The sequence below is a fragment of the Ramularia collo-cygni genome (assembly GCF_900074925.1).
Source record: "Ramularia collo-cygni strain URUG2 genome assembly, contig: RCC_scaffold01, whole genome shotgun sequence".
NCBI classification, from domain to species: Eukaryota; Fungi; Ascomycota; class Dothideomycetes; order Mycosphaerellales; family Mycosphaerellaceae; genus Ramularia; species Ramularia collo-cygni.
Window position 1 is genome coordinate 1,469,503 of NW_019716255.1, and position 24,766 is coordinate 1,494,268.

At 52.0% G+C, this 24,766-nt stretch overlaps 10 protein-coding genes; 7 read left to right on the plus strand and 3 right to left on the minus strand.

Annotated features, from left to right (window-relative positions):
* Positions 1-1,216: 1,216 nt before the first annotated feature.
* Positions 1,217-2,867, plus strand: RCC_00549 (related to 6-HYDROXY-D-NICOTINE OXIDASE; the record flags this gene model as incomplete). XM_023765703.1 has 3 exons in its annotated part: positions 1,217-1,339; positions 1,400-2,171; positions 2,221-2,867. 3 exons carry the CDS (start codon positions 1,217-1,219, stop codon positions 2,865-2,867), a joined length of 1,542 nt encoding a protein of 513 aa, XP_023621471.1.
* Positions 2,868-3,236: 369 nt separating this feature from the next.
* On the minus strand, positions 3,237-3,869 carry RCC_00550 (related to glutathione S-transferase GST-6.0; the record flags this gene model as incomplete). The annotated part of the gene is made up of 1 exon (XM_023765704.1): positions 3,237-3,869. One exon carries the CDS (start codon positions 3,867-3,869, stop codon positions 3,237-3,239), a length of 633 nt encoding a protein of 210 aa, XP_023621472.1.
* An 866-nt stretch (positions 3,870-4,735) lies between these two features.
* On the plus strand, positions 4,736-5,305 carry RCC_00551 (60S ribosomal protein L27a; the record flags this gene model as incomplete). XM_023765705.1 has 3 exons in its annotated part: positions 4,736-4,767; positions 4,827-5,025; positions 5,087-5,305. The coding sequence occupies 3 exons, from the start codon at positions 4,736-4,738 to the stop codon at positions 5,303-5,305; spliced, it is 450 nt and encodes a 149-aa protein (XP_023621473.1).
* Positions 5,306-7,935: 2,630 nt separating this feature from the next.
* RCC_00552 (probable aspartic proteinase precursor) lies at positions 7,936-9,268 on the plus strand (the record flags this gene model as incomplete). XM_023765706.1 has 4 exons in its annotated part: positions 7,936-8,227; positions 8,283-8,568; positions 8,622-9,094; positions 9,147-9,268. The coding sequence occupies 4 exons, from the start codon at positions 7,936-7,938 to the stop codon at positions 9,266-9,268; spliced, it is 1,173 nt and encodes a 390-aa protein (XP_023621474.1).
* A 2,319-nt stretch (positions 9,269-11,587) lies between these two features.
* On the plus strand, positions 11,588-13,379 carry RCC_00553 (uncharacterized protein; the record flags this gene model as incomplete). XM_023765707.1 has 2 exons in its annotated part: positions 11,588-11,715; positions 11,798-13,379. 2 exons carry the CDS (start codon positions 11,588-11,590, stop codon positions 13,377-13,379), a joined length of 1,710 nt encoding a protein of 569 aa, XP_023621475.1.
* Positions 13,380-14,211: 832 nt separating this feature from the next.
* Positions 14,212-15,466, plus strand: RCC_00555 (probable mitochondrial carnitine-acylcarnitine carrier protein; the record flags this gene model as incomplete). XM_023765708.1 has 4 exons in its annotated part: positions 14,212-14,577; positions 14,636-14,684; positions 14,741-14,757; positions 14,819-15,466. The coding sequence occupies 4 exons, from the start codon at positions 14,212-14,214 to the stop codon at positions 15,464-15,466; spliced, it is 1,080 nt and encodes a 359-aa protein (XP_023621476.1).
* A 135-nt stretch (positions 15,467-15,601) lies between these two features.
* On the minus strand, positions 15,602-16,838 carry RCC_00556 (uncharacterized protein; the record flags this gene model as incomplete). XM_023765709.1 has 3 exons in its annotated part: positions 15,602-16,328; positions 16,382-16,785; positions 16,836-16,838. 3 exons carry the CDS (start codon positions 16,836-16,838, stop codon positions 15,602-15,604), a joined length of 1,134 nt encoding a protein of 377 aa, XP_023621477.1.
* Positions 16,839-18,322: 1,484 nt separating this feature from the next.
* RCC_00557 (related to oxidoreductase) lies at positions 18,323-19,489 on the plus strand (the record flags this gene model as incomplete). XM_023765710.1 has 2 exons in its annotated part: positions 18,323-18,512; positions 18,570-19,489. The coding sequence occupies 2 exons, from the start codon at positions 18,323-18,325 to the stop codon at positions 19,487-19,489; spliced, it is 1,110 nt and encodes a 369-aa protein (XP_023621478.1).
* A 757-nt stretch (positions 19,490-20,246) lies between these two features.
* On the minus strand, positions 20,247-23,363 carry RCC_00558 (uncharacterized protein; the record flags this gene model as incomplete). Its single annotated transcript, XM_023765711.1, has 1 exon — positions 20,247-23,363. One exon carries the CDS (start codon positions 23,361-23,363, stop codon positions 20,247-20,249), a length of 3,117 nt encoding a protein of 1,038 aa, XP_023621479.1.
* Positions 23,364-23,598: 235 nt separating this feature from the next.
* Positions 23,599-24,259, plus strand: RCC_12055 (uncharacterized protein; the record flags this gene model as incomplete). XM_023765712.1 has 2 exons in its annotated part: positions 23,599-23,973; positions 24,026-24,259. 2 exons carry the CDS (start codon positions 23,599-23,601, stop codon positions 24,257-24,259), a joined length of 609 nt encoding a protein of 202 aa, XP_023621480.1.
* Positions 24,260-24,766: the final 507 nt, after the last annotated feature.

Genomic DNA, 24,766 nt, shown 5'->3' on the forward strand with positions numbered 1-24,766 from the left:
GTCGACGTAGTTCGGACGGTCTTAGATATTATCGATCCTATTAGTAAAGCTATTATAGATCTCGACGTACTTAGTAGTAGGCTTAGCTATTATCTTCCTCTACTCGCGGTTAAGGGAGAATCCTATTTTCTTAAGCTATTATACGGGTTAGCGCTACTTTTAAAGTATTAAATTCCTAGCTTATACTCTTATAAAGTTCTACTTAAAATATCTATATTTGCTATTATTATCCGGATCCTTAGAGAAAGTTCTAGCTCTCTAGTATTTCGTAGTATCGATATAACCTAACTATAGGTATAGTAACTTAGGCTTCTTCGCCTTCTTAGGCTTTTATACGGGTAGTATAGAGGAGGGAGAAGGATATAGATAAGTAGTAAAGGGGTAGTATAGTAATAAGAGTAGTAGGTATTAATATTAGTATTTAGGTATTAATAAAAGTCGCTAAAAGAGTAGTAGGTCTTTATYCTACTACTCTTTTAGAGATCTTACTTACCTATATAAAGAGTTATATAGCTACCCGCGTAATGCTATTATACCTTTACTTTATCCTTACTATTATTACTTAGGTATCGTAGACTTAAATAAAATTACTTTAAAGAAGGAAAGCGAGGATATTGTATACGTATATTAAATTACGCTACTTATTACTTATTGTACGGAATACACCTTTAATTACCGAGGTTCTAATACCCTATAATGCTAGCGTCGCACTATCGCCTAAAAGGATTATTGCAGAGTTGTTCTTAAAAACGCGCCGTAGTGGCTAGGATTAATTCCGAGATTCCCTTCACGACAAGCTTCTTGGCGCCGCTTGGGACTTTCCACTCGATCCCAAACATCCTGGAAGTCTTCCCTCCATACCTAGGTATAACGAGGTCAATTCTCGAGAGAATTTCCCATGTCGCATAGGTTGGCTGTGGAAGGCTTCCAGACATTCAGAGGAAGCTCTTAGCCGTGGCAAATGCCGCAGGAAACTCTCTCTTGCCATGTCGCCACCACGTACAGCTGACCGCCCAGGAGCTTTGGAGACATAAGAATTTCCGCATGGTCGGATGATGGACTCCCGAGATTCGACAACGCACCACATGGCGCTTGTACGGCTCAGACAATTCCAGCGGCGATTAGCCGGTCCTAAAGGCGGAATGAATAAAGTCAAGTGAACAGCTAAGTTACATGCAGTACCCAGCAATTCTGTGCCCTGTAGTCAAGTCTCATAATGCGATCGTTCACGCATTCCAGCTGGTCGCTTTGCTTGCTCACCGCCTCTGCCTTCGCTGGTATCATTCCATCACCGAGCGGATATGAGGCGGATGTCTYAACTAGTAACTGTGGAAAAGCCGTAAGCCTCCCTCCTGGAATATGCCTTTCAGTCTTGAGTCGAATTGTTGACAGCCCACAGTGTTCAGAACTTGCTCAACTGCTTCCAGGCAAGATTGTCTTTCCGAATGACTCCAGCAACTATACGCTCGAACAATCCGGCTTCTGGTCCGTTCAACAGAGCTCGGCGGCACCAGCATGTTTTATAACGCCAGAGACCGCCCAAGATGTTGCCGTTGTCGTCAAGACTGCGAAATCCACAAGTTGTCCCTTTGCCATCAAGGGAGGTGGCCACACCGCCTTTGCGGCCGCGTCGAGCATCCAGGATGGCGTATCGATCGATATGAGGAAGATTAACGAGGTGACTCCTAGTGAAGACGATTCCGTGGTAAGAACAGGTGCCGGTAATCGATGGGAAAACGTCTACAAGATGTTGGCAGCCTACAACCTTACAGTCATCGGAGGTCGCATGGGTGGCGTTGGTGTTGGTGGGTATACCTTGGGAGGTGGACTTGCGTATTTCAGCGGGTCGTACGGACTTGCCTGCGATAATGTGAAGAACTACGAGGTGGTTCTGGCCAATGGAACTATTCGCGATGTTAGTCAGGAATCGGATCCGGACCTGTACTGGGCTCTGAGGGGTGGAGGTAATAACTTTGCGGTCGTTACGCGGTACGACCTTGATGCGTATCCCATTCGAGACTTTTGGGCTGGGGGCCTCAGCTTCAATATTTCGGAGACAGACAGGCTGGTAGAATCCTACTWCTACCTTGGACTCGCGACGGAAAGGGATTACAAGGCAACAAGCTGGTTTGCGATGCCATATATCCCAGCTTTGAAGCAGCCTATCATTAGTAAGTCTTGATACGTTCTTCCAGCAGGATGGCCGCTGATACATTGCAGATATGCTCCCGGTGTACATGGACCCAGCTGCGGTCTCTGCCGAATCTACCGTCTCCACTGCAGAAGCCATCTTCGCAAACTTTACCTCTGCAACGCCTCTCATTAACGACATTATGATTGGAAACGTGTCCAGGATTGCCGCCACAGCCGACGATGATTTCGCTGGGTTCAGAAATACCTGGTGGGCATTCAGCATTAAGCTCAACCTTGAATACATGAACATCATGGCACACCGCTGGCTGGACTGGGACAAGACCCTCCTCACCGGTCTTTCCAGCTTCAACTATCAAATTCTTAGCAGCCATGCGCTTGAGCAGACTGAGAGGAGAGGTGGTAATCCTTTGGGCCTAAAGAAGGAGGATGGACCGCTGGTGATTGTGAACATCACGCCGAAATGGGAGGATCCTGCGTCTGATGCGGAAATCTTTGCAAGGACGCAACAGTTCGTGGAGGAGGCGGTAAAGCTTGCCAAGGAGATGGATATCTGGCACCAGTATGTGTATCTCAACTACGCGGCGAAGGAGCAGGGGGTGCTGGCAACTTACGGCCAGGAGAATCTGGAGCGGCTGAGATCTGTTGCGAGAGAGTATGATCCTGAAGGCGTCTTCCAGAAACTCGTGCCGGGAGGACATAAGCTGTGGCAATAGAAAAAAACCATTGATTCGATGGGCGGTTGATGATGAGTGCGGTTGGAACAAGAACTTGATGTCAATGAAACTCTGACGATCAAGTTTGGCCCCTTGGCTGTCTCGTTGATCATAACACAAAATCCATGTTGATAGTCAGCCGAATACCCCACATTTTCGCTCGCAGTCATCACTCTACCCCTCGCTGACGTTCCAATTCGAAGAATGAGCACGAGCGTCGGAATTATTGTGAACATGATTTCATTTGTTTCTGATGGACTTTTACAGTACGTCCATTGTATCTGGTTAGGTTCTGCAGATGATCCGAGCCGAGGCCTCCTTCTCCACCAACACCGCCTCAGAACGCTTTCTACTCGATCAATCTCTCCCTCAAGCTTGCTTGGCAACCACACTCTTCCATGCCGGCGTCTGGGAAATACCCTCATATAGCTTGGTGTAGTTTGGGAAGGGACTAAGGTCCAATTGGAATTTCTGCGCCCAGATGATGAAGGTGGTGAGGTAGGCGTCGACTCCGGTCAGGCTGTCTCCAAGAGCGTACTGTGGTCCGCCGAGCGCGGCGAGCTTGTCTTCAACCACCTTGAAGCCCGCGAGAACACTCTCCTTGGCCTTCTCTCTGATGCCTGCTTCAGCCGCTGCGTCGGTCGAATATTTTGAAGGAGCGAAAAGACCGCCAAACGCCTTGCCGTGGATGTTGCCGCTGAGGTAGTTCAGCCACTCGTAAAAGCGGACGTTATCCATGGGCGTCTTGCCAATGTAGTTTTTCTCCGGTACCAAATGTGAAATGGCTGTGATGATGGCGGGAGCCTCAGTGACGACTACACCATCGATGACCAGGGCTGGCACCTGGCCTTTGGGATTGACGTTCTTGACGAAATCGGCTCTTTCCTGTGGGTCATAGGAGACCTTGATGGCTTCGTATGCCAGACCAGCGTCCTCGAGAAGGAGCTGAGGCGCCATAGAGCAGGCATTGGGGGAGTAGTACAATTTGATCTGAGGTGCCATGGTAGATGTGGATGTGTTTGATGGTGTTAGTTTGGAAGGTGGTGCTGCTCGCTAAGGCTCATGACAATTGGGTCGAGATGCTGTTTATATATACATAGGGTGACCCGCATATGATAGGAAGCTCCAGTAAGAGCGTGGGGCGATTACAAGGGAGGTAACGTTAGGCCAATTACGAGGACACTTTCGTACAGTTGCTGGAAGCTTCGAGACCGTCTGCACTTTGGATTGGTCAAAGACTCTTTGGTAGAATGCTGCGGTGCTTCCCGCACGCAGAGGCTGTAGGCTGTATGCCACGGGGGATATTGATCTCACCCGAATGTTCGGCATCCAGAGCGTATGGCTTACGTGTGCTTTGAAATCCAGCACTACGCTTGCACTGGCGCGAGAAGAATCGAGGCACCAAGGAACACCGTAGTTGGTGGTCGGCATGGATTTCATCTTCGCTTCCGATTCCATCATGATGGAGGCCGCCGCTCACATGTGCTTGTGTGATCCGTAGTGGACACGGAAGTACAGGCTGAAGCCATCTTTGAATGATGTGAGCGTGTGAGCTTCTCCGCGCCACGTTGACTTCTTGTTGGATGCAGGAGGCCTCTCGACGAGGGACAGTCGATGCGGTCTGATGTGGTGCAATCTACATGTGAGGATATGGATGTGAAGCGATGCAAGGCGAGGTCAGCGACGGTACCTTAAGGTGAGAAAGAAAGAAAGAGGGCAGCTCTTGCCGACCGAAGAGTCCCAGCACTAAAAAGCATGACTATCGGCAGATTTCCGAGCTTGGCACTCCACCTCATCAATTTCAGCCAAAACATCTCATTCTCGATTCTTGCTTCAAGGAACGCTACCTGACAAGACAATCCCTCAAGATGCCTACCAGACTCACCAAGACCCGCAAGCAGTGCGTATACACCAGCGTATTCCCTTCATCTCCCTCCGCTCTCTGACAGTCTCCTCCAGCCGCGGTCACGTCTCCGCCGGTCACGGTCGTGTCGGCAAGGCTCGCAAGCATCCCGGTGGTCGTGGTATGGCCGGTGGTCAGCACCACCACCGTACCAACTTGGACAAGTACCATCCTGGTTACTTCGGTAAGGTTGGTATGCGATACTTCCACAAGCTCCAGAACCAGTTCTGGAAGCCTGTTATCAACCTCGACAAGGTGCGTCAATGCAAACCCCATATCTTCGCCGATTGTGAACATCTTTCTAACGCCCATTCAGCTCTGGGCACTCGTCCCTCTCGAGCAGCGCGAGAAGTACCTCGCCAACAAGTCCGCCGACACCGCCCCAGTCCTCGATCTCCTTCCTCTCGGCTACAGCAAGGTCCTCGGAAAGGGTCGCATTCCCGAGATCCCACTCATCGTCCGCGCACGTTACTTCAGCAAGGACGCCGAGCGCAAGATCAAGGAGGCTGGTGGTGTTGTCCAGCTCGTCGCTTAATTGCGATCTGAAGCGTCAACACACCAAAAGCAGAGATATCATGTGGCTACGAACACTGGCGTTGGTACAGCGGCCGTCAGAGGCGCCGCGGAAAAAGATGGCGTCATGGGAGTCAGCTGGGACATCCCCAGCGGCGTGGATGTGATACCATACCCTTCAGCGTGGTAGCTGAGAGATGACTGTCAATCGTCGTTTATAGACATATGCAAGCATCTCTGAATCAACCTTCTGACATCCGCGAGGATGAGCTGTTCATGCACGTACTGTGCCGAGCTGATGCCACATGTGTATGCATCAAGCCCTCACTTGCCGACTGTTGAGTCGAGATGGTAAGTCTACAGATACATCTGGGCTTACTGCCCTTTCGTTATCTCTCTTTTCTTGCGTGTATCATATCCATTTTCACATGAAATCCCCGCAGTGCGAATCATTCTTCAGCCTTGCCGAAATATTGGGTTGTATGTAGCTATCTTGTAGCAATRCAAAACGACTCCCTTTTCATCATCTATGCAGCCTCTGCTGGATCCCTCCGAGACTCTAGAAGGAAGTCTGCAATGATAGACAGTCCCTTGTAGTCGTTCTCACGATGCGAGACGTCGCAAGCCTTTGATGCCTCGCCTTTCAGCAATCTCTGCCCGAAAGCCAGAGCCGAGTCGAAGTCAACGATCACAGCATTACCATCATCGTCAACACAGACGTTGTCTGTAACGATCATTAGCAAGACTACCAATCAAKCTCGTTTACACACCGAACACACCTGGCACAAGATCATTGTGGGCAATGCCCAATGAGTGGAGATGCTCGATCCCGTCTTGTATCTGCGCCAAGAGCATCTCACATTGATATCTGGATAGACCTTCTTCTCGAAAACTTATGAGATCACATCGGTATCTTTGTAGGCAGATGTGAGTGATGCGGTCTGCCTTCACGACACAACCATAGTAAGCAGCAAGATGAGGATGTTTCTGCTTGCTCAGATTCTCAAGCAACTTGACCTCGCACAACATGCGATCGGCAACAAATGTTCGTCCGGGCTCTCGGTCCTCATAGACAAATTGAGGTGCTTTGAGATAGTGGAGCCTTGAATCAAATGGCGGTGCCATCTTGAGGTCTGGAGAGAATGGAGGGAACACATTCTCCGAGGGGATTGGCTCCAAGAGTTGAAGAACTTCGAAGTCGTCTAGATCATGCATCGGCCGTGGCGATTTACCCACGTATGCATTGCCTTCGACGAATGCTGTGACGAGTGTTCCTTCGAAGTCCTCTTCACTCGACCATTCTTCGCGTAGTGAGAATTGGGAGCCGTCTGCTGTTTCATAGTCCATTTTCTGATGAGTGAAGGTTATCCCTTGCCTTTCAAAATGTCTCCTTAAGTTTGAACACAGCTCGTCGCTGCATCGCGTAGACTAGACTGGTTTGGTTTGCTTGCTGTTTGTTGTCATCACACGCATGGGGTAAGAAAACAGAGTTGAAGACTGACTAAGCGGGTCTGCTGCAAACCGATGTACAACCGCTGCAGTTCCTGCACCTGCGACAAAACATCAAGTACAGGACACTGAATCGGACCTCGTGATGCCGATGCCTACGCCAGGAATGGAACGGACTCCGGAGACACAGATAGTGGCCTCATTCGGCTCTTTTGTTAGATATCCGGTACATCGCCCTAATGATGGCCATGAACTGACACCTAACCTCAGGGAACCGGGTCTCGATGCTCGTGACCAAGTTCACCTTCCAGAACAAGAACGACAAAGTGGATCTTGCCATCAAGCAATCTCGCATGTTCTGAGCACTCCAGTGCGGCGGCATCATGATGGACCGATATATTCCGCCAGTAAGCGCCTGCCATCTCGTGAGTTGCATGTGATGCTCCGGAACATCTTTTGATTGGACAGCGCGAGGGTGGGAAACAATCAAGCCCACGGATGTCACATCTGGGGTCTCTGCGACCATCCTCAAAACAGCCTCGGTGGGTGCCGCTGTCAACTGAGCCATCTGCTGCTAGCAGAGCTTATAAAAGAGCTTGGTGTGCTTGTGCCATGTCTTGACCACGAGCTAACGCCACGCACTGGGCGATCAAACAACCTACGTCAAATCAGGAGCGGCTCTACACTCACCGTCGATCACGACAGTGACCTCTGCCTTGTAGATCACTGCTTAGGCGAACGATGGTTCGTTCTGCCGACTCCCTTGACTTATCATGGAATACCACCGAGCCTTGAGGCTTGCTGCTAAAGCAAGCTAGAGGTACGGGATTCGTATGGTTGGGCAAGTGGATAGAGGAGCTGCCTAACGCGGTTGGTGCTGTTCATACAAAGCTCAAGAATTGCAGACTGACTGCGTAGATACTGGGGAAGATACCTAAAATGGCAGGTGTTATCTGAATCTCCAGCGTATCAAGCACGCTTGCAAGCGAGAGCATCCAGATGTCATTGAGATAGACACCAACTTCACGGACATCGCCACAGGTACAGCAAGATGGCCATCCAAGCAACTGCCGAACAGGTAGGCTGGAATGGGCCTTGCGACGCCAGCACTTAGTATAAGTATGTCGTCTATCACCTCAGAACGAGAAACCATTCGCAGCATACTTCCAACACATCCAGTCTCGACCACTGCTTCCCTCAAATATGTTCTTCTCCAACACCCTCGCCATTGCGGCAGCCATCGTTGCGGTGTCAGCAGCACCTGTCGAGCCTCAGGTTAAATCCACTGTTCTGCCATTGAAGCACGTCTCAAATGTTAAGTCAGCAAAGAGCCTCGTCAACAGAGGTCACCAACGTATCAATGCCATTAACGGTGCCCACGCTATTGGCCCAACTGCCGATGCGAGCTCTGGCTCAGTCACGAACGAGGACGTCTCCTATGTTGCCCCTGTTTCCATCGGTGGGAAGACCTGGGATCTCATTGTTGACACTGGATGTGAGTCGACCCCTTAATGTGGTGTTCGATGCATTTGCTAACCCATGTCTCTTAGCCTCCAACACCTGGTGTGGCGCTCAGAGTGCATGTGAACGTACTTCAACGGGCAAGTCCACTGGCAACTCCGTGTCCGTCAGCTACGGAAGCGGTTCTTTCTCCGGCACGGAGTACACAGACAAGGTCAGCTTCGGTGGCCTCACTGTCAACTCGCAGTCGATTGGGGCTGCCTCGAAGGCCACCGGATTTACATCTGTTGATGGCATCTTCGGCTTCGGTCCGGTGGATCTCACACAGAACACAGTGAGCAACACCAACACGGTTCCAACATTCATGGACAACCTGTAAGTATACATGTACTTCTGTGTGTAGCCAGTGCTGATCCCTGTTCTTTCAGATACAACCAGGGCTCCATCTCGACTGAAGTGCTCGGTGTTTCCTTCAGGCCCGAGTCTGGCAGCGATACCAGCGACACCAACGGCGAGCTGACCCTCGGTGGTGTGGACAGCACAAAGTACTCGGGCTCGCTCACCTACTTCCCTCAKCTTCAGAGCGGTGCAGCCGCACCATATTGGGGTATTTCCATTGCAAGCCTCACATATGGCTCCACCACTCTTGCCACATCTGCGACTGGTATCGTCGACACTGGTACCACCCTCATCTACATCCCAACCTCTGCCTACAACAAGTTCCTGTCTGCCACTGGTGGCTCAACCGACAGCAACTCTGGCCTAGCTGCTTTCAGCACCAAGCCCACATCCAACTTCGCAATCAAGTTCGGCTCGACCAGTTACACTCTCACCCCTGCACAGTACCTCGTCCCAACTGCCCAGTACAGCGAATTCGGACTGGCCTCCGGAAAGTACTATGGTAAGTTTGAGTTCGATGAACACTTGTTGAGTATCCTTCTGACTTTTCCCAGCATGGATCAACGACGGTGGCTCTTCCGGTGTCAACTGCATTATCGGACAGAAATTCCTCGAGCAGTACTACTCCGTCTACGACACCACCAACAGCCGCATCGGATTCGCTACTGCTAGATAGAGCGTGAATTGTGGACGAGAGACCACACTATGCTGGAACATGTGGGGTCGAAAGAAGGGATCAGAGCGAATCGATGTAGATGAATGTAGATGAATGTAGACGAATGCAGATGAATGCAGATGAATGCAGATTTATGACTTGAACGGCGGAGCTCCTGTGATTTGAATGTGGTGAGCAGACGCGATGATAGCATGCAGACTGAGACAGGCCTGTAGATCGGTCCTTGAAAGTGTGCAGTAATCGTAATTGAGCTGTCTTCATAAAAGCTGCCGTCATCATAGCTGTAGTCGTAAAATCTGACACCATAAAATATCGTTATCATGAAGSAAGCATATCCCATAGTCGAACACTGCCGTACTGCCAACGCTAAGATACCACCCAAAAGGAACGAATCATTAGTGATTCCGTGTTGCACCAGTTCGTGCGCTCTCTTCACTATCCTGACCCCAAGTGCTTGTAGGACTTGCCCTCCGACTGTCTCCATCGATGCTAGATGTTGGCGTGGATTCGGGAGAGACAATGAAGAGATCTTGATAATTGCCAAGCAGCAGTCTGGACCAGTAGGCGGTGGAAGGTATCTTCACAGAAGCCAGCGAGGCGTCGTAATTTGGCAAATCCGAGTACATTTCTTTTTCTTCTGGGAGGTAGAGGTCGTGACGCCTGACGTCTACATAAGAAGTGGCTCGCGGAATCTGTTTCTTCGTGGCGCGAAGTCTTTCGTCTACAAGGCCGGAGACATGTCAGTCTTTTCCCCGAAATTTTGAACTGAGGCGATCACGGGACTGCCTACCTTTGTCCAGCATGGCACACAGATCTTTCTGCGAGGAAGTCTCCAGCTTGCCTCTGTAGGTGTAGATCAACACGGGGCTGGTATCTTCATGATCCAAACGATAACGCTCTCCACTCGCGCTACTCGTGGAACTGTGCGTAGAGTCTGTCAGGCCAGTGCCGACAGAAATTGCGCCTGGTTCGGGGCGTGCTGCCTCCATAGTGTACGTGACCTCGTGGGCGGCCTCGGTGCACGGTTGTTATTGGGTTGCAGCGGTATTAATTGACGGCAGGATATCGCGCTGCTTTCAACAGAGGGCAACTCTCGTTGTTCGAAAGACGTTTGCCTGAGACAGGGGAAACAAAGTCGTATGCTCAAGCAAACTATAGGCTTCGCTGCGCGCCTTTGGCGGGAGTTTACGGGCGTGAGGCTGTCAGCCGAAGATTTAGGCAAACAAAGGATGAGTCCGCTGCGCGATCCCGGCTGTCAGCGATAACTCACGAGAACGGTCTGGTGGGCAGTGTTGAAGGCAATAGATGATGTAACAGGTGACTAGACGTGTGTGTGAGCTTTGCGCTGCGGCGAATTTGGGCGTCATCACGAGACGCGCTAGACGAACCTTGTGCTGGAGGAATGTGGCTGAGGGAGGGGATTTGGGGAGGCACGACAGTTCGCTGAACCCTGTCATGGGAAACCACCACCAACCACGATAACAAGTGTACGACAACGTCACCAAGAAATTGGAATCCAACCGCTCATTGTTCACCGAGTCACTTGGCAGATGGATCCTTCGCACTTCGTCGCACAATGCTCGGTCGGGCGATCCTGTATGGAGCGCCTGAGCGCATTGAGGTCGCACGGCTCCCGGTCCAAGCAGACACATGTGCCGATGTGAAACTTTGTGGACCACTAAAAGATGTTAGCGATGCACCTTTGGGGCCTCCCATCACACATTTTCGACATTTTGGCGTCTGGTAGGATGCGTTCCTGCAGGCTACGGACATCTGGATGCTGCGTGAGCCACACTCGACTAGCTCGGGGCGGATCGTGAACATCATACCGCGACGCGAGCGGTTGGCACGAGGCTAGCTGTTCCTCCCAAGTGCCTCCATCTCGTCTCTTCCTCGATGCCAAAGACTGCTGACCTCGACCCACCTGCCGACCTTTTTGTTTGTTCCTCTGYATAGCGCGTTCTCATCATTGTCGCGAGTTTCCTCTTTTACGTCCATCGCAGCGTCAAGGWACACAGCCGTTCCGCTCCGCATGGCCAAGTTTGAAAGAACGTCCACTGCCTTCTAAGACACGCTCCTCCATGTGACTCCACGCAACGAATCTCTCTACTCTCTATGCTTTGTTCACTCAATACTGTCCTCCCTCAACACCCCACGAAAGACAGCCACCTGATGCCAACCGGCGACTGTTTAGCAGTGAACTCAAATCACTGCTTTCAAAGATCATAAGAGGAGGGATAGCCACTCCGGGTGGCACCAACAGCAACAGTGGATTCTATACCCATCGCACCGTGGGACTTCCTACGGCCAGCAACGAATATGCACGAAAGCGTAGCGACTCTCGATCCTTCTTCTGGGACAGATTCGAGAAATCCTAGTCGAGCACCAAGTGTACCTCGAAGGGAGGAGACGGGCAATTCAGAAAAAGCTGGGAGAGTGTGGGCCAGGTCAGTTGTTCCATATCTCTCGTGGAATGAGATGCGTTGGTTCCAACCAGGGAGGTCTTCGCGCGACTAACACACCTTTCAGAGGAGTAGACGATCCTTGGCACCCGTGCATTCTTACACTCGATGGAGGTGGTATCCGCGGCTACAGCAGCCTGTTGATCTTGCAAGCTTTGATGCGCGAAATCGCCGAGTGGGAAGCATATTACGACAACATCGAAACGATTAATGTTCGGTCGGATAGCCCGACGTCTTACTTTAGTGCCGAGGAACAGACCGGCGCTGGTGCAGCGCGTGGACGTGCAGGGAAGATCGTCGTTGAGACTACAGAACATCATCCCGAGCACCCACTGCATCGAGTCACGACGGAGGTACCTTTGACGCAGACCATTGCAGCGGACGAGGTGGAGACAATGCCGTCGAATACAGCCGATGGATTGCTAGACACGACTGCTGAAGAGGGCGAACCACCACAGAAAGGACCAGAGTCCAAAAGTACCAGCCATCATGCCGATGACTTGCTTCCTTGCCATTATTTCGACTTCATGTATGGCACGTCGACCGGCGGACTCATCGCTACGATACTTGGCAGGCTTCGCATGACTGTTCCCGAAGCCTTGGAGCTTTACCGCAAGGTTGGAAATGACCTGTTTGGAGTCCGGCGAAGTCGCGTTCCGCTTCGAACAAAGTACTACCACGAGCCGCTCGAGAAGGCTGTGCGAGAAATTGTCAAGAGACGATGCAAGGACCATCCCGACTGCGATGGCAACGACCTCCATCCGTGGGATTCCACGCAAGCTACGTTCGACGTAGACTCGCCTCGTGTCTGTCACTCTTGCTGCCTAACGGCGACGCACGACCAAAGCCTGTGTGAAGCACACCTCTTGCGATCCTATCCGCATTACTACAGCGATGCCTGCCCCAACTGGATTACACGTTACAACGAGGGAGCAGACGCTCTCCCTATCTGGCAGGTGACGAGAGCAACGACGGCAGCTCCATTCTACTTTGAGATGCTGAAAGCCGTGGTCAACGACGTCGAGATGTCTTTCAAAGATGGTGGTATCAGGGAGAACAACCCCAGTGGTGCGGCAATCAGCGAATTTCACGCCCTATACGAAGGACGTGCAGCATCTCCTGCGATACTTCTCAGCGTTGGAACCGGACGACCAAGCCAGATCCACGATGGTTTTGCTGCACCTTGGCCGACGACTATTGGACGATTCCCGCTTGTGAGCAAGTTCTTGGAGAAGCGTGCAGTCGTGCAGAACCTTTTGATCAAGTACACTGAAGGAGAGAAGCAGCACAAGCAGACACGGGAGCATGCAAAAGGAGAACATACCTGGTACAAACGCCTGAATGTGTCCAAAGGATTCGAAGACATGCCTCTGGACCACTGGGAAGAAGGATTGTGGACCGATCCAGTGACGGGGAAAGAGACACGCATCAATGGTGGTACGAGCTTGACCAAGATGGAAGAGGCTGTCGAGGAAGAGCTCAATCGGCCATTCAATCCGGAAATCGACTCTTATGCGCCCCCAAGCACCATGTTAAAACAGGCAGCGCAGAAGTTGGTCCTACAGCGCCGTGCACGCGAGGCTGAGGGCGGTCCCAGATGGGAGGTCTATGTGGGAGGTCACAGGCCACACTCCAACCCAGCAGATTGAAAGGACATGCGTGGAGCGGAACCGACTGAAGACCAAGCGACGTCCCTGTCATGTTGCCCTCGACTGAGTTGGTAGAGGAAGGTGCTGAGTGAGCTATAGTCCTTCAGGCCACGCATTCCACTTCGATGCGTCGGCAAGCTGTATGATCGTGAATGGTCCTCCATTCACAACTTGAACCGGTGCTACTAACATGTTGAATTCCGCGCTCCGGAACGATGCTGGATCGAGGTCTCAACAGCGACGCTTGCTGAATATACCTGGCCACGAGCCTGCGAGAGGCACGCTCACGTCCCAAGCTGAATGGCCACAAGGCTCTCGGAGTAGAGGATAGAACCTACAGTCAAGGCTACGTACATCCAGACGGGAAAAGCATATTCCGGTCGTCTATATCCATCAACTAGGTATACTTGAACGACTGTGACCACAAGATAGCATGAATCCCAAACGTCGAGCAACACATCGCAGTGAAAGTGCGAGGCTCATGCATATGTAACTCGCCCCGAAAGGGATGTTATCGCAATTGATGGCACTGTTTCCCAGGTAGTAGATACCTACCTACGAATATATATGGAAGCTTGGACCATTTGGCGGGCATCCGGCCGTACCACCCACCATCCTCGGTCCAGCGAGAGCTCTCCCGGGATTTGGCGTATGCCAATGTTTTTAGCCTTCACATGCGCGTTTGCTTGTTCTCCCTGCCACCAGCGAATAATCGTGTGTGCAAAGTAGTATAAACGGCTTTGAGCCTCCACTCGTTCACCTCACTGCCGACCTCGTCCTTCCACCTAGATCTCGCCAATAGCCGAAGCAAGTCCCCCGACTGCAGCACATCATGTCTTCTTCCTCATCGCCGATAGACGGCGTGAAAGAGGCAGCAAAGGGAAACCTTGAACCGATCAAGAAGCAAATACCCTCAATTGATGAGGTCAAGGATGGGGCGAAGCAGAGCTTGGAGAGCGTCAAGCAGAGCGTGCCGACTTCTACAAAAGAGCTCCAGGAAGCAGTCGAGGCCACAGCACAGAAGTCGATGCAGAGTCTACGCGACTTTGTAGCGGGTGGTGTGGGAGGGATCTGTGCTGTCGTGGTTGGACATCCATTCGATTTGGTCAAGGTGCGGTTACAGACGGCCGAGAAAGGTGTCTATAATGGTGCCATGGACGTCGTGCGGAAAACCATCGCAAGAGAAGGGCCAGTGCGGGTGAGCACATGCTGCATTGTGTGAATTCTGTTATTCAATGCTGATGTATATTGGATAGGGACTTTACGCTGGAGTCTCTGCTCCGCTGGTGGGAGTAACACCGATGTGTAAGTGCTATCTGATCAAGACCTGCAATACAGATACGTGCTAACACTCTTTGAAGTTGCTGTCAATTTCTGGGTAGGTACAACGACGATCATGAATAGACCGCAGTAGACAGTATTTACTGACAACTCAAAAGGCATATGGCGTTGGTAAACAGCTAGTGGAGAAATACAGCACAGTCGAGAATGGCCATTTCTCAGTCGGACAGGTTTCAGCTGCCGGATTCTTCTCCGCGATACCCATGACTGTTATCACTGCACCGTTCGAGCGTGWCAAGATCATCTTGCAAATACAAGGACAAAAAGAGCTCAAGCCAGGCGAGAAGCCCAAATACGCTGGTGGCATGGACGTTGTGCGGCAGCTGTACAGAGAGGGTGGTATCAAGTCCGTCTACCGCGGTTCTGTCATGACGCTTGCTAGAGACGGACCCGGTTCCGCTGCATACTTTGCAACGTATGAGATCGTGAAGCGAAAGCTCACACCCAAGGACCCCGATACCGGCAAGCCAGGAAAGCTGAGCATGCCGGCCGTTATGGCTGCCGGCGGTGCGGCCGGTGTGGCCATGTGGACTACCATCTTCCCCGTGGACACTGTCAAGTCGAGACTGCAGTCGGCAGACAAGGCACAGGGCATCGGTGCGTGCATCAAGGAGCTGTATGGCAAGGGTGGATTCAAGGCATTTTTCCCTGGTGTCGGACCTGCCATGGCTAGAGCTGTTCCAGCAAATGCTGCGACATTCGTGGGCGTTGAGCTCGCACATATCGCCATGAACAAGGTCTTCTAGACCGGTATGTCGTGCCTGAAGCGGTAGAGGGTGCCACAAGGCTGTACCTTATGTCTTACTGCCTGCATGGCAAGGGATTTTGCAGCTCATCATAAAGTCATATCGAAATGATTAGACGGAATGCCGGAACGTCAATCAAACCGCATATTTGTCCTTGCACTTTTGTCGTGAACCCGTAGCCTCGTCTGTCTTTGGCGCCGGCACCTGGACCAACGTCGGGTATTTGTGTTTGCTCAACAGGCTCAATCTTGCAATCGCATATGCCTCAAACTGCTCCGTGTTCGAAATCGTGGGTGTGGGACATTTCTCATCGCTTCCATTTGCGGCATGTCCATTGCCTTTCCATTCACCGTTCTCTTCATTCGTTGTGTAAGCCGGATGCACACCGTCTGCCGCATCCGTCTCGAGATTTTGGACACCGATGGACGATCGCGTGTCATCTGTTGTTGTAGTAGTACACGAACCTCCTTTGCTTCCCGACCTCTGGTCATTGCCTCGCCGTGCAGCAGTAGGCCCACGCAACGTATGGGCCGGAACGATTCTACCTGCCGCATCTACCGCGAGATCTTCAAGATCGACGTACGATCGCGTGTCGTGTTCTGTTGTTGCTGTGGTGACCATGGCCACTTCTTTACTCTGATCCTGGCTATAGCTACCAAGAGCGCTGCCAAATCTCCTTCTGAGGTTGTCGCGAAGATAACGGCGGAAGAAGACTCGCCAGGCCGGCGCGCAAGCACAGATTACACCAAGTTGGCATTCGGCAATGGTCCAAGCAAGCAGCTCAAAGTTGTTCCACGTAGGGCCAAGGGTATGATTGGTCTTCCATAGCCAGTATGTTCGCGCAACGCCACAGCCACTCACGCTGAGAATTGTCAGCTACTGATCGATCCTCGTATGATCCTACCTCCAACTCACAGTAAACCCAGGCCGAACACAACATTGAGAGCAACCCTCTGTCTTCTCGAGGCATCAAGATCGTAATTCCTCAACATCAAGCACGGCAGCGCCACAGCGTATCCATCACTCACGGTTCCGAGAACCCCGCTTGCCAGTGTGAACGCAGCGGAATCGATGCAAGTGAAGGATTTGTCGAAGCCTGGAGTCATTATGTTCCACAATGCCTCCAGGGGTTGACAAATGAAGAAATGGCCAATCAAGATCGCTATCCCGTAAGAGATGGTGAACCCAAGCGCGACCCAAAGGGCGTAGATCCATCGTCGGTCCAGGGTGTCCATCATCATGCGGCGGTAGAAGAGCAGCACCGATAGCTTGGTGCAAATCGAGCTTACGGTGAACAGAACCTGACTCAACCAGAAGAACTATGACCCAATTATGACAACTGCAACATTTGTTCATCAGCGTTACTTACCATTGCTCCTGGCGCGAACATCCAGGGTTCCACGTCCCAAACATGCCGATCCAGCCCGTGGTGTTCACAGGTGACATATACTGCCGCCGTGAGACCGACGGAAAACAGCCAGGCGAAAAAGATGAAGAGGTCGTCAAGTCCAAACGATCCCGCTTGTCTTCGTGCCCTGAGGTATAGCCTCCCAGCGAGCATTACTGTGGCTAGAACTTGCCATGATACAGCGAAGGCCGGCATCCATGCGCGTCGGACTGGGTCAATGTAATTGGGAGTGGGCGTAGGTGGAAGATTGGACAAATCGAGATCTTCGATAGAAGGCATTTTAGAAATATTCGAAAGGAAGTTGTGATGTAGGGAAAAGCCTCTCGTAGCGCAGCACTGAGTCGTTAAGTACTTGTTAATGAATGGAAGGTCCCATTTCTACCAAAGCGAGGACTTGCAGAAAATCGAGCCCGAGAGAGAGGTTCCTGACTGGGGTCCACTGCGGTGTCAAGACGCGATGTAGTATAGTTTACATTTGGCCATGCGCATGGCCACGATAACCCGACAGAGTGGAGCACGCGTTGGCGAAGGCCAAATATTGCGGGTCATGGCACGCATTTTCAATGGAAGATTGCTTTTTCGCTATTTCGCTGGCCGATCATGTCTGCCAATCAGAGGTTCCGGACATCTTGTTTCTTGTGGTTCTTGCGGTATCCGAACGCCCTGTGCAATGTCAGTACGAGTATTGATTCGTGGTGGTAGTACTGGGTGCGCTCATGCAGCTGAGGCGTTTGAGACAAAGATGTCGAGAAGCTTGACTTTCCCGGCGCAATGGTTGCAGGGAACAACACATCCAACCTAAGTAGGAGTACCCCATCGAGCCGTGTATATACAGCTACGCCACCTCTTGACTTTGGCACTCGTCGCCAGCGAGGCTAGGTGCAAGCAGTCGAGGTGGGTGAAATGATGCATCGCACGCCCAGCATTGGCGAGAAACACATGGCTTTTTGCATCTTCTCTGATCCACTTAGGTGCCTTCCCACTGCCATACGCCCAGCACTTAAGATAGTGGCGCGAACGTCACCTAAGTTACCGCTCAAGAACTTCGGGCGATTGCACTCAGGGCTCGCATACCCTAAAGTAACAGGTCACATACGGACCCTTCGGCGCACGATCTCGCTTCGTGCGCATGGTCGCAAGTCCAGATGCGAGACCCACTTGTCCGGTCGTCGTGGAGAAGGTCGTCGCGTGTCAAACGGGTTTGAGAGAATGCCGCGCTTTGACTGTGCTTGATGATCCCCTCGTGATGAAAACTACCTACATCTGGACGTGAGAGCAGGACATGGTACGGCACGGCGGGGGGAGTTGTCTTTGTTCCTTCATCCTTCGGCGCAGCTGCGGCTGAACCCGTACTCGAATCCTACGCAGACGGAATCATATATTAAGGTCAAGCCGACGAGCAGTTAAAACATGTCAACCGAAGCGACGTTGTTGATACATCCTACAAAATGGCTGGTACTACGGCGATGATGCGATCCCTTGTATCACCCCAATTTGGCGAGCCTTCCATCTACGAGCTTCGAGATGGCGAGATGCCAAACGTCAAGAAACCAACCGAGATTCTCATCAAAGTCGAGGCGGCATCAATAAACGCGCATGATGTGATCATGGCTTCAGGTCGGACCAAGGCGATACAAGGTCCGCTAAAGCCATCTCAAATATGACGGGAGGATCAACAGCTAACAGTGCACGTAGTCCTCCCCCTTCCATATCCAATCGGGCTAGACTTTGCGGGGACTGTTCTCGACAGCGGCAGTGCAGTCTCCAGTTGCGGACCAGGCGACAGTGTCTATGGCTTTAGCGCCGCGGGAGGGACGGCAGCCACCCACCTCCTCCTAGATACTGCGAAAGCGCACACACACGCGATTGCTTGTATTCCTGCGGGGTTAGGCATGGTCGAAGCAGCAGGACTGCCAGCCGTTGCCATCACAGCTATGCTCGCTCTCCAGCACGCAGACAACTTTCTTCCAGGTGGCTTGCAAGGCAAGACTGTGTTCATCCCTGGAGCTCTCTCCGGCGTTGGATCCATCGCCCTTCAGATCGCAAAGCGGAAGTACAACGCTCGCACTTTGACTGCCGCTTCAGGAGGGAAGATCCCAAAGATAGGGGATTGCCTTGGCCAGGAGGTCGTCGACACAGTTTTCGACTACACCCAAGTCAACGTTACGAAGAAGATCGGAAAAGGTGAGGTGGACTTCGTGTTTGACACCACGGGACTTGCCTCGGAATATCTTCCCATGATTAAGCGTGGTGGTCTTTGCCTCAGCATTGCCAGGCTTCCTCCTGGGTCCGCTCTCAAAGATGAGTCGCCCGACGCACCGCATCAAAGTCGACTCGCCTGCATTGGACAGAACGTCATGGACGGCATGGATAATGCGTTCAGAACATGGGCCAAGACCATGTACGGCGTAGTATATGTGTATCAAAAGACAGAGCCCAACAATTCACATATGCAGGAGCTGAACAATTTGATACAGTCCGGGGTGTTGCAGCCTGTCATTGGGAAGACGGCAGGATTGAATGAGATTGAGAAGATACGGGATGGTTGTACGGCGATACTGAAAGGTAAAGGAGGGATTGGGAAGTTCGTCATCCTGATGGATGATGAGRATTGAAACTTTTGCGAGGCAGAGTCGTAGCCTCAGTGAGTCGTACTTACCAGATGTCGAACTGGCAGAAGGTGTTCTGTCATGCTCGGCGAAAAGATATACCATATGCAGAACACTCCTGAGCCTATTCCGACTGCTACTGATTTGACGCAGAATCCAAGATCTCTGCCATTATGCATCTTTCCCAATTGTTCTCGGGTATGATGTACTTACTGCTCCTGGCAATCCCCGAGACTGCAAGTCAAAGAAAGACACGTTCGACGAGTGGTAGCGAAAGATCGGAAATTTATCCCGATCCATTCACATGAGCAAGACGAGAATTGTACTCCTATGACAGAACAAGACACCTACAGCAGGGTGATGCGACGGCTTTCGCGAGGCAGGCGGAGCTGTCGGAACCACCGCAGCGGCGTCGCGGGATACACCCCTGTCTACCCGCGGGGAACAGGGGTGCTGCGCCTCGCCTGCATCAAGTGTTGCATTAAACGCTGCATCAACAGGGACCAGAAGGTTCCAAGCAATGGGACGGAGGGTGGTACAAGAATATGGGGCTGTGCCGTCTGGATTGTTCATGTTCCATATTCTAACCACTACGATAATTCGTGTTTGCAAGTTGCAGGGGTTCGTGGACGTGCGCACCTGCCCTCCTGCTCGATTTGCACCTGGCCGATGAAGGCGAACGAATGTTCTTCCCGCTAATAAGTCCCTCGTGGTAGCGATATATCCATAGTGTTGTCATTGCAGCTTTCCGATCCATTGCCCGTCACTCGCGACATTTTCTTATGAAATTGTCCCGGTTGACTACCGGTGTTTCAACTCCATGTGAGCTCACAGCGTACGCCGGATACGCAGGGTAACGACCTGCCAGACTTTCGACGGCTTCTCGCCCTGCATCATCGTCATCATCAGAATCATAGACCAGATCCTTTGCATCTTCGTCGTCGTCTGTGGAATCATACACGGGCGGCGCGGGCTGCTCCATTTCCTTGATCGCAGCGTCAAATCGGCGCAACATCTCGGCGTCGTGCGGATCATTGGGATCCGCAGGGCCCCAGCTCTGTACATCCTCGCTCTCGTCTGACACAGACTCCTGCTTAAGAAGCGCGTCTCGCGCGTCACTTTCGGGTTCAGAATCTTGGCCGGCATCAGGAACGCTTCCTGGGTTTTCGCTTTTTGGAATGGAGGTGACGCCGGGCAGGTCGGATCCCTCGTTCTCCTCTCCACGGTCTTCTTGCCGGCCATTGAGCTGAGCATCAAGTCTCCGCTGACAGACAGATTGATCCTCCTCGCTATCATCATCTCCAATATCCTCCTCTTCACTCCCCTCGTCGTCGTCAATTGCAGGTGTACGTAGATGTACTCCATCGGGATCATCGCCGTCTTCGTCTGTATCTTCCATGTCATTTACAAATGCCTGAGATTTCACCCTCACCCTCTTCGCTGCGATTGCCCTTTCCTTCATCTTTTCAGCCAAAGCCTTCTTCTTCTCCGCTTTGAACTGCAAGATGTCGGCTTTGCTCATCCCGATCATTTCAGGCATGAAGGTTCTCGACATGGCATGTAGGCGTCCGGCGTAACTTTTTTCCAGGAGCTTAGCCAGCACTTTTGCTTTGGCAGGCAAGGCCTCCGAACTCTCAAGCCTCCGCCGGATTTTCTTCGAGTCGACATTCCACTCCTTCAATGCGTGTTCTAGAGCTACACGGCGAAGGGCGCCGCCCATCGAGCTGAGACTGAATCTGCTGCCCATGTTCTTCTGGGCCACGATCGACCAGAGTACGCTATCCTCATCCTGAAAACGCTCAGACGTATCATCGAAAGCTGTGTGTATCTCGACAAAGATGTCATAGAAGTCACCGATTTCGAACGACCGGACCTTCTTCCGTACCGCGTTGAGCTTCTTCGCCGTCGATGCACGTACTTTGGCTGGCCCGCGAGACGTTCCGTCATGCTTAGTGGACTCTCTGGTCTCTCTCCGCTTGAGATTTTGCCACTTTTCACGACACTGCTTAGGGTTTCGCGTGTTGCCAAGCTCTTTTGCAATCCATTTCCAATGAACAGCATCCTCGAGGGCCACTCTGTCTGCAGCAACTTCCGGATCGGTTTTGGCATCATTMTTGATGGTTTCCATTGCATTCTCTACAGCAGCCACCAGTTTGCATTCCTCATCTTGCGACCAAGCGCCAGTTCTCTTGCTATGAGACAGGTGCATCGTCCATCGATCCTTGCAGTCTGCTGCAGTGCGGCCAACGATATCTTGCAGCTTTCGCCACTGATCAGGATAATTCGCTTGCGCATTGCGAAGATCTTCATCTTGCTCGGCTGTCCAAGGCCCTCGTTCTTGCATATGGTATCTCCTCTGACAGAACTTTCGAAGGGAAGCTTTCTCCCGAGCCGGGAAAGCAGCCTCGATTTCCTCTTTGAATGTGCCGGCGCTTCGCCAATTGCTAATATTTTGTTTCAGTGTAGCCTCGTCGATCCCTTCGCTGAGCAACACTTGGTTGAAGACTGAGTCTGCCAGCGACTTTTCGTCTGCCGTGAACGGGCCAGTGGACATTGCAGGCATCTCTCGAGCAGCATGTGACTCTTCTGATGGTGCCCTCTGCTTCGAACGAACTGTGCTTTTCGAGCTCTTTGGGCCTCTCGCTTTCTTCGAAGGCACCGTRACAGGCTTGAATGTTGGCAAGTCATCATCTGAGTCAGCTGATCGACCGTCTTGGTCCTCGCTGGCTGCCTGAAATTCGTCGTCGTCCTCCTCTGGGTCTTTTGACGTGCGCTTTCGTTTTCGTGAGGGCTCGGGCACGTCAGGGTCACTGTGCTCGGAGGCCCCATCCATGTCATCTTGCGGCCCTTGACTGCTCAGCCATGATTTGACCAGCTCTGTCTTGTGTTTGCCCGCCACACTCCGCAGGACCGGTTTTCTTTCCGCGGCCGCAGACGGCCGTGGTGGGCTGGACGTGATGGCTTGTGGTTGAGGGCGCTTCCGCTTCTTACTTGGTGCTTCTGCCATCTGCTCGTCCTCTTCGACTTGAATCTCTGCTTCGGCCTCTGAGCGGGGCTTGGGATGCTCCCTCCTTTGACGCTTACGATCCACCTTGCTCAGACTTGCTTGAGCGGGGTCTTGAGTATGTATCGGCTCATCGTCTGTCAAAACCTGCTTGGAAGCCGGGACCAGCGCATGATCGCTTGGTAGAGCGATCTCATCCTCTGACATTGGCTGATTGTGCTCCACTTCTCTGCCATCGACCTCGGCGTCTGCGGCTCTGTCAAACGCTTTCAGACGTTTCTTCAAGTCCTTCACTTTTGCCTTGTACTTTTTCAAGGTCGCCTCTTCCTCGTTCGAGAGCTCCCGCTTCGACCACTGGCCAGGCGGAAGCTTCTCCACCTCCCATTTCGCTCCATTGATCCTCGGTGCCCACTTGGCCCTGCCGCTGTTGACCAGCACCGTCTTTTTCATGCGGTGTAACTCCCGGAGCAGGTGCTTGCGTTCAGTATCACGCTCGCTTCGTGGCGTGTCATTGACACTGGAATTGTCGTTGGAGGCCATGTCTTCGTCCTCCTCCTCGGTGTCTTGCTGTGCAGCGCTGTTTTGTGCGGGAGAAATGGCGGGATCGGGAGGGTCTTCCGTGGCACTCGGTTGCGATTCGACGCTCTTCCTCTTCCGCTTTCTCCGCTGCTCGCGATCTAGACTACTTTGCAGGACTGAGTTCTCCAGGTCGCGCGCCAGAGCGCGACTTGCGGAGGTGTTGTTGGTACCAGAGGTTTTGTTGCTGCCGGCGACGGAAAGAGCGTCTGTGTCAGCCTCGTCGCTGTGCTCATCCTCCTGCACCTCTGGCAACTGAGATGCAGTGGGCTTCTCAATCTGAGACGACTCGCTCCCCATCTTCCCAGTCTCATTCGCAATCGTGACAAAAACGCGTGTTTGCCGTCTCGAAGAATGATGAGGTACGGTGATCGATTCCAGTCAAGGTAAGGTACCTCACATAGCGGCTGTCGATCATCCGCCTTGTTCCGGCATCCGGCGCTTGGGCTTTCAGGAAGGATCGACGCGCTTAAGACGTTAGCCAAAACAACTTCCCACTTTCCACTTCACTCTCACCCAACCTCAAACGGCGATAATGGTCGAAAGTCACCACAGTCCTGAACACCACGATGGGCTTGGTGAGACGGAAGAGCAGCACCGTCTGCATGCCAACTACGAGGCCCCGAAGCATTGGGGACTTGGCCGCCGAAGCGAATCCATACTTTTCTACACATTTGCCATTCCGTCGTGGTGCTTCGAAATTGCCGCTGCTATATTGGGAGCTTTCCGGGGTACCTCGTCGAATCCCTTCGTCGCGACGTGCACGATATGGCTGGTCCTCTGGTTGACTGCCTGGCTGCAGACGGCAGTTCTCATGATCCAGCGCGCCAGCTGGGTGCGAGATGAGGCGAATTTAAAGGATCGGAAGCAGTATCTGTATCTTTCCGTGAGATTACAGCGTCTGCAAATGGTAAGATTGCTGTCTTGGAMTTACTTCACGAACGTCACTAATGTTCGCAAAGATAACTTGGATTATCGCACTACCAGTCTTCATCCAGGCATACGTCCAGCGAAACAACACTGGATACAACACCGCATACTGGCTACTTTTCTTATTGTTCTTCATCTTCAATATTGTTGGATGTGTCATGAACGCGTACAACAACATCACCTGGGAGCTGGACAGACTGCTTTACGAGGATGGCGAGCCTCCCATGCGACACGCACGTCTTGCAAGTTTGGGAATTCCTTCATGAAAACGAAGAAGCTGGCTACTTCGTGCAGCGAGAGTTTCTTGGAGTTTATTAAGATTTGTTAATGTCGACGTCAATGTAATTAGCGCCGAAGAGATCAAATAGTGATCATACGTCACGGAAGTGCATCTGGACTCATTTCTTCCCCCATGCAGCTGGCATTGCGAATCTCGTGGCATCGCGATACTGCATTTTCGGACATGCCACTGGTTGAGCCCGTCCTTGAGACACGTTGAGATCCACAACTAGTAGTTTCTTATTTTGGGCACTGTATCAGGTACAATCGGAACAAATGATAGGGTGGGAATGTCTTTACATGGCCGAGCATGGTCTCCGCCACTCCATGATCCGTATGTCAAAAACCCTACCGCTCGGGATAGAAGCAAGTAATGCTGAAAGTTTGAGAGCATTGAAGGTGGTACATTCCAGTTGAGATTACGGGAGCAACAGATCCTAGGCTGTGCTGGCCAAAGAAAACGCCGAATAAATACCTCCACTGCCATTGACCTA